Raw genomic sequence first — 12231 nt, 5'->3', positions numbered from 1 at the left:
TTAGAGGGGTAGAAGAGGGGAGGAGGGAGGGAGGTTCAAGAGGAAGGGGAATATGTGTATACATATAGCTGATTCACTTCATTGTACAGCAGAAGAAACTAATACAACATTGTAAAACAACTATACCTTAGTTAAAAAAGAGAATCTCATCCCAGTACACGGTGTGTCCTTACACTCCCACCCCCCTACATACCCATTTTCCAGTGCTCTGACAAGAAATACTTAGCCTGTTAATATTTTAGGTCTCATAGAATGTTTCCACTTATTCCCACCATTCACCAGGTGTGATGGAAATATTACACTTGTTATCCTAACTGGGCCAAGTAAAACTGATGGAGTCACTCAGTTTACCTTTAACATGTATTTTTCTTTGCAGGGAAAGGGGCGTCTTCGTCGAGGAAACTATCCATGTCCATCCTCTCCTGCTGTGGTTCGTCTGCCTTCCATGTCTGATGTCATGGAAGAGACCTTGACTAGTGAGGCGGCCCTGGAGACTGACATCACAGAGCAGCAGCAGGCAGCTATGCAGCAGGAGGAGAGAGTCCTGACCGAGCAGATTGAGAATCTGCAGAAAGAGAAGTAAGTCGCCAGAAGGAAAGCGAGCAACTGTTACCTGTTTCCATTTCCTTCCTCCTGTCCTCTGTTTATTCTTCCTTTTTGTGAGTCAGACCCTACGTCAGGGTACAGGGGATGTGGAGATGACAAGGACATGCTGTCTGTACTCCGGTAGCAGTGTAAAAGTTGTCACCTCAAGGAAGGATGCTCATGAGCTAGGAGATCTGAAGCTGCTACAGTGGAGATTCTCAAAAGGCTGACTGGACAGGGTGTGTCAGTCTTAGCCCAGATTCCTAACAGGTCACCAGTCTTGGTGACAAATTTTCCTTTTAAAGGAGGAATAAAGATTCCCAGGCTAAGATGATTCAGAACTCCATGCTGCTGCTGCTGCTGAGTCACTTCAGTCGTGTCCGACTCTGTGTGATCCCATAGACGGAAGCCCACCAGGCTCCTCCGTCCCTGGGATTCTCCGGGCAAGAACACTGGAGTGGATTGCCATTTCCTTCTCCAATGCATGAAAGTGAAAAGTCAAAGTGAAGTCGCTCAGTCGTGTCTGACCCTCAGCGACCCCATGGACTGCAGCCTACCAGGCTCCTCCGTCCATGGGATTTTCCAGGCAAGAGTACTGGAGTGGGGTGCCATTGCCTTCTCCATCAGAACTCCATAAAGGAACATTATTATCTGAAGATCAGTATAACCATGGGGTCAGCAACTGGATGGTCAGGGTAAGGCAGCAACTCTTGGAGGTGCTGGGACACCGAGTAGGGAAATTGATTGCAATTGGGAGAGAGACAGATAAACCGCTCTGTGACCTCTGCCATCCCTGGAGCAAGGATGGTAACACTACTTCTTGGGTATAATGTGAACACCCTGTGGTTCTCTCTGAAGGTACTATGTACTGGTTGTCAGTGATGACTCAAGTTTTAAGGGGATTTTTGTACGTGAGTTCCAGGATCCCAGGTCTGAGAGCTTGATTCATGAGAGATTATGAGTCTTTTGAAGTACTTTTTGCTTGTCAGGATTGCTTCTAGAATTTGGACAAGCTGAAAAAGCAGCTAGAGCTCAACTGTGCTGAACATGATAAGATAAAAATGGTCTACTTTGATGAGAAGCTAGCTATTTGATACAAAAATGATCTGAAAAGAGGAGCTAATTCAGCTTTGATGAAAATGGCATTGGAAGTATTGAAGGATGAATAGGAATTTGCCAGGAAGGTGAAAGTCCCAGAGAAAGGAAAATGTATGAACATAGTCTCAGAGATGTGAATGTGCATTGCTTATGACAGTTGCCATTGCAGCAGTGAGTTGTTGGCGAGACTATCCTTGCAAAGATTGTCCATGAATCTCAAGCCAGGTGTCGGAGGTATTAAAGGATGAACAGTTTAAAGCTGGATAGAGTGGAAGAGAAGCTAAGAGGGCTCTGCAAAGGAGGAGAATTGATGAAAATGGAGTTACACTTGGAAGGATAACGAGGCAGTGGACAGAGTGGAGGAGTGGATCAACAAACTCCAGGGTCTGCCCACTGGGGAAAATTGCCTACATAGAGTGGAGAAAAGGTTATTAGGAATTGCAGATGTAAAGGAACTTTGGTGTTAGGGTATTGGCATGAGCTTTTAACAAAGATATTGATTAAAATGAATCAGAGTGGTCTCAGGCAGTAGTGAGAAAGTAAGATTAGGAGCCAGGTACCAAAGACTTCAGGCAATGAGGAGGCATGGCTGAGAGGAGGTGAGTGATTGATAAGAAGGGATCGAGAATAGTAGTCTAAAGTGGAGATGGCAAAGGTTTAAAAGGACAGAAGAGGTCAGTCGGTTTATTTCATTTAGGAGATCTAGAGGTCTTTCCTTGGCCAAAGATGGTAGAGGATATAGTGTGTAGCAGCTAATAACATTTTTATTTATTTATTTATTTTAATTGGAGGCTAATTATTTTACAATATTATAGTGGTTTTGCCATACATTGACATGAATCAGCCATGGGTGTACATATGTTCCCCATCCTGAACCCTCCTCCCACCTCCCTCCCCATCCCATCCCTCTGGGTCATCCCAGTGTACCAGCCCAGAGCACCCTGTCTCATGCATTGAACCTGGACTGGCGATCTGTTTCACATATACATGTTTCAATGCTATTGTCTCAAATCATCCCACCCTCGCCTTCTCCCACAGAGTCCAAAAGACTGTTCTATACATCTGTGTCTCTTTTGCTCTCTTGCATATAGGGTTATCATTACCATCTTTCTAAATTCTATATATATGTGTCAGTATACTGTATTGGTGTTTTTCTTTCTGGTTTACTTAAACACAGTATTTCTTTATATTTTCAGAATTGAATTAAAAGTTTCAAACCTCATTCAAGATTTTTTTAAAATCACTAAAATAATAAGATTGCTAGACTTTTAGCAGTAATACTTTGTTGTTCAGTTGCTCAGTCATGTCGGACTCTGTGATCCCATGGACTGCAGCATACCAGGCCTCCCTGTCCTTTATCATCTCCCGGAGCTTGCTCAAGCACATGTCCATTGGGTCGGTGATGCCATCCAGGCATCTCATCCTCTGTCGTCCCCTTCTCTTCCTGCCTTCAATCTTTCCCAGCATCAGGGTCTTTTCCAATGAGTCAGTTCTTCACATCAGGTGGCCGAAGTATTGGAGTTTCAGCTTCAGCATCAGTCCTTCCAATGAATATGCAGGACGGATTTCCTTCAGAATGGACTGGTTGGATCTCCTTGCAGTCCAAGGGACTCTCAAGAGTCTTCTCCAACACCACAGTTCAAAAGCATCAGTTCTTTGTCCCTCAGCTTTCTTTATGGTCCAACTCTCACATCCATACATGACTACTGGAAAAACCATAGCTTCGACTATATGGACCTTTGTCAGCAGAGTAATGTCTCCACTTTTTAATACATTGTCATAGCTTTTCTTCCAAGGAACAAGCATCTTTTAATCCCATGGCTACACTCACCATCCGCAGTGACTTTGGAGCCCAAGAAAATAAAGTCTGTCACTGTCTAGATGCCACAATAAATGGAACTATATCAAAACTTTGAATATAAATTAGAAATCTAGCATTCTATTCATACTTAGTCAAACAAGTGGGATGAAAATGTCATAATTTTTTTTTAATTTTATTTTATTTTTTAACTTTACAATATTGTATTGGTTTTGCCATATATCAAAATGAATCCGCCACAGGTATACATGTGTTCCCCATCCTGAACCCTCCTCCCTCCTCCCTCCCCATACCATCCCTCTGGGTCGTCCCAGTGCACCAGCCCCAAGCATCCAGTATCGTGCATCAAACCTGGACTGGCAACTCGTTTCGTACATGATATTATACATGTTTCAGTGCCATTCTCCCAAATCATCCCACCCTCTCTCTCTCCCACAGAGTCCAAAAGACTGTTCTATACATCAGTGTCTCTTTTGCTGTCTCGTACACAGGGTTATTGTTACCATCTTTCTAAATTCCATATATATGCGTTAGTATACTGTATTGGTGTTTTTCTTTCTGGCTTGCTTCACTCTGTATAATAGGCTCCAGTTTCATCCACCTCATTAACACTGATTCAAATGTATTCTTTTTAATGGCTGAGTAATACTCCATTGTGTTTATGTACCACAGCTTTCTTATCCATTCATCTGCTGATGGACATCTAGGTTGCTTCCATGACCTGGCTATTATAAACAGTGCTGCGATGAACATTGGGGTACACGTGTCTCTTTCAATTCTGGTTTCCTCAGTGTGTATGCCCAGCAGTGGGATTGCTGGGTCATAAGGCAGTTCTATTTCCAGTTTTTTAAGGAATCTCCACACTGTTCTCCATAGTGGCTGTACTAGTTTGCATTCCCACCAACAGTGTAAGAGGGTTCCCTTTTCTCCACACCCTCTCCAGCATTTATTGTTTGTAGACTTTTGGATCACAGCCATTCTGACTGGCGTGAAATGGTACCTCATAGTGGCTTTGATTTCATTTCTCTGATAATGAGTGATGTTGAGCATCTTTTCATGTGTTTGTTAGCCATCTGTATGTCTTCTTTGGAGAAATGTCTATTTAGTTCTTTGGCCCATTTTTTGATTGGGTCATTTATTTTTCTGGAATTGAGCTGTAGGAGTTGCTTGTATATTTTTGAGATTAGTTGTTTGTCAGTTGCTTCATTTGCTGTTATTTTCTCCCATTCTGAAGGGTGTCTTTTCACCTTGCTTATAACTTCCTTTGTTGTACAGAAGCTTTTAAGTTTAATTAGATCCCATTGTTTATTTTTGCTTTTATTTCCAATATTCTGGGAGGTGGGTCATAGAGGATCTTGCTGTGTTGTATGTCAGAGAGTGTTTTGCCTATGTTCTCCTCTAGGAGTTTTATAGTTTCTGGTCTTACGTTGAGATCTTGAATCCATTTTGAGTTTATTTTTGTGTATGGTGTTAGAAAGTGTTCTAGTTTCATTCTTTTACAAGTGGTTGACCAGATTTCCCAGCACCACTTGTTAAAGAGATTGAATTTAATCCATTGTGTATTCTTGCCTCCTTTGTCAAAGATAAGGTGTCCATAGGTGCGTGGATTTATCTCTGGGCTTTCAATTTTGTTCCATTGATCTATATTTCTGTGTTTGTGCCAGTACCATACTGTCTTGATGACAGTGGCTTTATAGTAGAGCCTGAAGTCAGGCAGGTTGATTCCTCCAGTTCCATTCTTCTTTCTCAAGATTGCTTTGGCTATTCGAGGTTTTTTTGTATTTCCATACAAATTGTGAAATTATTTGTTCTAGCTCTGTGAAGAATACCGTTGGTAGCTTGATAGGGATTGCATTGAATCTATAAATTGCTTTGGGTAGTATACTCATTTCCACTATATTGATTCTTCCAATCCATGAACATGGTATATTTCTCCATCTATTAATGTCCTCTTTGATTTCTTTCACCAGTGTTTTATAGTTTTCTATATATAGGTCTTTAGTTTCTTTAGGTAGATATATTCCTAAGTATTTTATTCTTTTTGTTGCAATGGTGAATGGAATTGTTTCCTTAATTTCTCTTTCTGTTTTCTCATTATTAGTGTATAGGAATGCAAGGGATTTCTGTGTGTTGATTTTATATCCTGCAACTTTACTATATTCATTGATTAGCTCTGGTAATTTTCTGGTGGAGTCTTTAGGGTTTTCTATGTAGAGGATCATGTCATCTGCAAACAGTGAGAGTTTTACTTCTTCTTTTCCAATCTGGATTCCTTTTATTTCTTTTTCTGCTCTGATTGCTGTGGCCAAAACTTCCAAAACTATGTTGAATAGTAATGGTGAAAGTGGGCACCCTTGTCTTGTTCCTGACTTGAGAGGAAATGCTTTCAATTTTTCACCATTGAGGATAATGTTTGCTGTGGGTTTGTCATATATAGCTTTTATTATGTTGAGGTATGTTCCTTCTATTCCTGCTTTCTGGAGAGTTTTAATCATAAATGGATGTTGAATTTTGTCAAAGGCTTTCTCTGTATCTTATTGAGATAATCATATGGTTTTTATTTTTCAATTTGTTGATGTGGTGTATTATGTTGATTGATTTGTGGATATTGAAGAATCCTTGCATCCCTGGGATAAAGCCCACTTGGTCATGGTGTATGATCTTTTTAATGTGTTGTTGGATTCTGATTGGTAGAATTTTGTTAAGGATTTTTGCATCTATGTTCATCAGTGATACTGGCCTGTAGTTTTCTTTTTTTGTGGCATCTTTGTCTGGTTTTGGTATTAGGGTGATGGTGGCCTCATAGAATGAGTTTGGAAGTTTACCTTCCTCTGCAATTTTCTGGAAGAGTTTGAGTAGGATAGGTGTTAGCCCTTCTCTAAATTTTTGGTAGAATTCAGCTGTGAAGCCGTCTGGACCTGGGCTTTTGTTTGCTGGAAGATTTCTGATTACAGTTTCGATTTCTGTGCTTGTGATGGGTCTGTTAAGATTTTCTATTTCTTCCTGGTCCAGTTTTGGAAAGTTGTACTTTTCTAAGAATTTGTCCACTTCTTCCACGTTGTCCATTTTATTGGCATATAATTGCTGATAGTAGTCTCTTATGATCCTTTGTATTTCTATGTTGTCTGTTGTGATCTCTCCTTTTTCATTTCTAATTTTATTGATTTGATTTTTCTTTCTTTGTTTCTTTATGAGTCTGGCTAATGGTTTGTCAATTTTATTTATCCTTTCAAAGAACCAGCTTTTGGCTTTGTTGATTTTTGCTATGATCTCTTTTGTTTCTTTTGCATTTATTTCTGCCCTAATTTTTAAGATTTCTTTCCTTCTACTAACCCTGGGGTTCTTCATTTCTTCCTTTTCTAGTTGCTTTAGGTGTAGAGTTAGGTTATTTATTTGACTTTTTTCTTGTTTCTTGAGGTATGCCTGTATTGCTATGAACTTTCCTCTTAGGACTGCTTTTACAGTGTCCCACAGGTTTTGGGTTGTTGTGTTTTCATTTTCATTTGTTTCTTTGCAAATTTTGATTTCTTTTTTGATTTCTTCTCTGATTTGTTGGTTATTCAGCAGCATGTTGTTCAGCCTCCATATGTTGGAATTTTTAATAGTTTTTCTCCTGTAATTGAGATCTAATCTTACTGCATTGTGGTCAGAAAAGATGCTTGGAATGATTTCAATTTTTTTGAATTTACCAAGGCTAGATTTATGGCCCAGGATGTGATCTATCCTGGAGAAGATTCCGTGTGCGCTTGAGAAAAAGGTGAAATTCGTTGTTTTGGGATGAAATGTCCTATAGATATCAATTAGGTCTAACTGGTCTATTGTATCATTTAAAGTTTGTGTTTCCTTGTTAATTTTCTGTTTAGTTGATCTATCCATAGGTGTGAGTGGGGTATTAAAGTCTCCAACTATTATTATGTTATTGTTAATTTCTCCTTTCATACTTGTTAGCATTTGTCTTACATATTGCGGTGCTCCTATGTTGGGTGCATATATATTTATAATTGTTATATCTTCTTCTTGGATTGATCCTTTGATCATTATATAGTAACCTTCTTTGTCTCTTTTCACAGCCTTTGTTTTAAAATCTATTTTATCTGATATGAGTATTGCTACTCCTGCTTTCTTTTGGTCCCTATTTGCATGGAAAATCTTTTTCCAGCCCTTCACTTTCAGTCTGTATGTGTCCCCTGTTTTGAGGTGGGTCTCTTGTAGACAACATATGTAGGGGTCTTGTTTTTGTATCCATTCAGCCAGTCTTTGTCTTTTGGTTGGGGCATTCAACCCATTTATGTTTAATTATTGATAAGTATGATCCCGTTGCCATTTACTTTATTGTTTGGGGTTCGAATTTATACACCCTTCTTGTGTTTCCTGTCTAGAGAATATCCTTTAGTATTTGTTGGAGAGCTGGTTTGGTGGTGCTGAATTCTCTCAGCTTTTTTAAGAAAATTGTTTAAGAGCTAGAAGGAATCCTAGAGACTATCTAGTTTAGTCTCTTTGTTTTTGTGGATGAGAAAGTTAAGGTCCATAAAGAGGAAAGTACTTTCCTGATGTATTATGAATGAGTTTAGAGTGAGTTTAGAATCCCAGTCTCCTGATTAGCAGCCCAGAGTTCATTTCATCAAAGGATCTTATAGCTTTAGCATCTTCCTCTGCCTCAGCCTTAGCCCCATTGTAGGTCCCAGCCTTTGCTGTCTTTAACCTTCACTGTGACTGTGACTTGTTCAGTCGCTAAGTCATGTTCAGCTCTTTGCGACCCCATTGACTGCAGCAAGCCAGGCTTCCCTATCCTTCACTATCTCCCTTAGTTTGCTCAAACATGTCCATTGAGTCGGTGATGCCATCCAACCATGCCATCCTCTGTCATCCCCTTCTCCTTCTGCCTTCAATCTTTCCCAGCGTCTTTTCCAATGAGTTGGCTCTTCACATCAGGTATACAGATCCTTATCACCACCCTGGAAGGGAACAGTAAGAAATGTGACTGTTTTTGCTACCTAAATTCCTGACATTCACAGAACATCTGCTTTCCTTTTGGCTTCTTTCCATTTCTTATCAAATGTTAATGATTCCTTGATTGTATCTTACAGGGAAGAACTAACATTTGAGATGCTTGTCCTGGAACCACGTGCCTCTGATGATGAAACCCTTGAGTCTGAGGCCTCCATAGGGACTGCTGATAGCTCAGAAAATTTGAATATTGAGTCTGAAGGTGCCTTCTCTGAGAAATCAGGTAAATGAACATGTGAGACCAAAGACTCCAGATTTGTTTTGCAGAAGAGGAATAAGGATTCCCAAGCAAAGACAGTCTCTTTGAAGAAGGCCTTTGACCTTACATGAAAAGATGACAAAGTCCTAAGGAGCTGAAGTATACCAGTCCTCTTGAAGCTTCTGTATAAATTGTTGATCAGACCAAACCTTCAGTGCAACATAGTTCTTTTGTAATGTAATGTTTCCTTGTGTTTACCACAGAGGAAAGCCAGCAGTCACAGCTCATGTTGTCTTACTGACTCATGACCCATTTTCTAAGAGTAGGTAGTGGGAGCTGTGCCCTACTATGAGATGGGACTGGACCCAAGGAAGTCTTTAACTGCCTGCCATGTCTCCACGAGATGTGGTATTTACTACATATTGTGGCAGTGTTTTAAATGATGGGGATGGCTGTGGGCCTCTTCTAATGGCATGATCCCACTCCAGCTTCCTCAGGGTTGATTCTGAAACGATATGGATGGTGTAGAAATGGGTGGTTAGGTCTTCATGAGTTGTGACTGTGCCCGAAGCAGGTCACCTTGGACCCTCCAGATCTTAGCCCACCCACTTTCACATGTGAGCAGTGACACCTCTTCATCACACAATGATTTGCTTCAGAGAGAACTGTCATTTACAGCTTTGGTCTCTTTCTTGCATTAGAGAGAAGCTTAGCCCTTATCTCTACGAAGGCAGCTGGCAAGTCTGAACCTTCAAGCAAATTGCGGAAGCAGCTCAAAAAGCAGCAAGACTCACTGGATTCAGTGGACTCTTCAGTCTCTTCTTTATGTTCATCTGGCACTGCATCTTCTCATGGGACCAGAAGACGATTTCAGATTTATTCCAAATCTCCTTTCTACCGAGCTTCCTCAGCTGGTGAGGCCCTCGGGATGGAAGGGCCATCGGGCCAGACCAAATCCCTAGAAGACAAGCCTCAGTTCATCAGCAGAGGAACCTTCAACCCTGAAAAGGGCAAACAAAAATTAAAGAATGTGAAAAACTCACCTCAGAAAACCAAAGAGACCCCAGAGGGGATAGTTGTGTCTGGCCGCAGGAAAACTGTGGACCCAGACTGCAGCTCGGCCCAACAGCTAGCTCTCTTTGGGAATAATGAGTTTATGGTCTGAACTGGCAGATGTGTGTCCCTTATGGCTACAGAGTGGTAAACACATCTCATCTTGGGGCTTCATCACCTGGTCCACAGTATCCATCCTGATTGTGGTCCTGCCTCTTGCCCGAGCATACAACCAAGACCTTGTGTGCTGAGTCCCAGGTGGGCCTCCTGCCGAAGCGGAAAGTCTTCTTTGAAGCCTGCCAGGGATGGTACCAGCTGTGCCTTGGCTGCTGTATCCAGCTAGAGATTTTGCTGAACAGAGCGCCCAGGGCCTTGGGATTTGGGTCAGTTGTGGAGGTCTTTGTAGTTGCCTCTCCTCCCTCCCTTTTTCCCTTCCCAGAGGTGAGAGTGGAACTGGGGGGACATTGTGGGCTAGAGGGACCCACTGATTTCTAACATTTGAAGAAAACATATAAACCTTTCTTAACCATGAAAGCAAAATCCTTTGAGTTTATTTTGGGATAGTTAGGAGCTGGTATAGAATATAATTTTCTTCCAAGGATTTGTAAGCAAAAAGCCTAAGCCCTCTATTTTAAGATTTTTGAGAAACACTCCATGTTATATTCTGGGGAAAGTAAAAAAAAAGCAGTTGTCTCCATCAAGCCATCAGAGCATGTTTGAGACCTCTGTGGTTATCCAACGAAGAAGAGAAGACCTCTTTTGTTTTTCAGCGATGTTTGATGTCATAATAATCAATCCTGGTTTAACCCCTGGTTAGTTCCTGCCAAATGTATTGCATGGGCCAAAGTTTCAATAGCCATACTGTTCTTATATCCCCTGATCCTAGAATCAGGTTCCTCTAATATTTTTTAAATGTCCCAGAGACATGGTGATCCCTAAACAGGAGGGTTTCATTCTAATTTATCCAGGCCTTTCTCTTTGTATAGATTAAACTGAAGACCATATATGAACCTGTTTATCTGCTGGTGAATTTCCACCACGAGCTCACACAAATGATGTGACCACTTAATCACTTCTCCCCAAGCATTCACACATAGCACTGCATGAATAAATGTTACAGAAAGCTGCCAAAAAAGAAAAAAAGATAAGTTTTTAATATGACCCATCTAGATTTTATCTTTTTTTCCTCAGACCATCAGTATTAAATAGATTTAAAAAAATCAAGGACTACTTGAAGCTATTTTTGTTAATATTCTGGTTACTGAAGTTTACTGTAAATATATATATGTATAGTGTGCATATTTCTTTTAACTTTATGCTTCCTTCCTCCCCATAGAATTTCTTCCCACAGATTAAGGGCCATTGGATGTGGTGGTGAGAGCCAGACATCCCTGGGTTGAGGGAAAAGTCAAACCATTTTTCTCACCACTGGGTGTCTCCATGTACCTGAGTTATAAAAGCATTTTAAGCTTCTTAGTGTCTGTGGGATTAGAAGTCTGTTTTTGCTATTTATAATATATGGGAAATGAAACATGATACCCTTTCTTGAGATAAGTATGTGAAAATGTTTCTTTTTTAAAGTTACTAAATGCATCTTGTCTAACTACCACATGCACTGTTCTAAAAAAGAGCCTTTACCATCTGTAACCTGAATTTTGGTTATTTTTCCTTTTCATACTTCTTTGAGATGAAGTTATAGAAACCTGAGGACTTTCATTAATAAGGCAGAGTCTCTCCTGTTACACAACAGTGAACCTCATGCCACTGCCTCTGGCTGCTGTCGAGCCCCAGAGGCCAGACACAAATATCATCCTGAGTGGCAGCTCCACGTAGCAGGCGGCTTTCCTCTCCCTGGTGGGGTTCAGAAATGACCTCGGGAAAAGGAGTCTTTGTCAATTTCCAGAATGATGATGGTTAGTAACTAAACATGTTTGATTTTATAGCCTGCAAACATCTGTCACCTTGTTCATGCTGCCTTGAGGAGTAATAAAGGTAAATAAGGTCTTTAAAAATCTGAATAATCTCCTAGAGCAGAACCCAGCCCCTCAGCATGGTTGTGTCTGCATGGGTGCCCCAGTCCCTGTGCCAGGCGCGGTCTCTCCCCTTATTCTTGGGAAGGTGGTTTTCAGCCCGTGTTGAGTACTCCTTTCCACTTGTTCCAGGACATTGGTTAAAGACTATACAAAATAAAGCAAGTACCCCTGTTGAGTAGTTTTCTTTGGCCTAGAGGAATGGCCTGGGAAACACATCTTGGCATACGGTCTCCCTTCTAAATCTTTGTGGAGTTTTTGTTTTGTTGCTGTTGTTTTGCAAAACATGGCAGTTAAAAAAAAATTAAAAATAAAAATCTACTCATATAGGTCACTTTATAGGAACCAGGTGATGGATGTTAAGAGACTTTATAATTTTTTCTCAGGGACCTAAAACCTGAATTTGGATAACATTAAATAAATATTTGTTTTTCAGTTGC

General features: G+C 40.6%; 1 protein-coding gene across 12 annotated transcripts in view; it reads left to right on the top strand.

Moving 5' to 3' along the window:
• MYO9A (myosin IXA) overlaps window positions 1-12231 on the top strand; it is a 255948-nt gene extending 243717 nt beyond the window's left edge. For all 12 annotated transcript variants that reach the window (XM_055536880.1, XM_055536869.1, XM_055536874.1 and 9 more), the window contains 3 exons: window positions 377-579; window positions 8590-8732; window positions 9410-12231. In XM_055536880.1, coding sequence (XP_055392855.1) covers window positions 377-579; window positions 8590-8732; window positions 9410-9873 — 810 coding nt within the window. In that variant the 3' untranslated portion in view covers window positions 9874-12231. The remainder of the gene's footprint in view (window positions 1-376; window positions 580-8589; window positions 8733-9409) is intronic.

Source organism: Bubalus kerabau, chromosome 10 (genome assembly GCF_029407905.1).
Source record: "Bubalus kerabau isolate K-KA32 ecotype Philippines breed swamp buffalo chromosome 10, PCC_UOA_SB_1v2, whole genome shotgun sequence".
In the NCBI taxonomy this organism is placed as follows: Eukaryota; Metazoa; Chordata; class Mammalia; order Artiodactyla; family Bovidae; genus Bubalus; species Bubalus kerabau.
The sequence above is the reverse complement of the archived record's forward strand: the minus strand, read 5'-3'. Positions and strand labels throughout refer to the sequence as shown.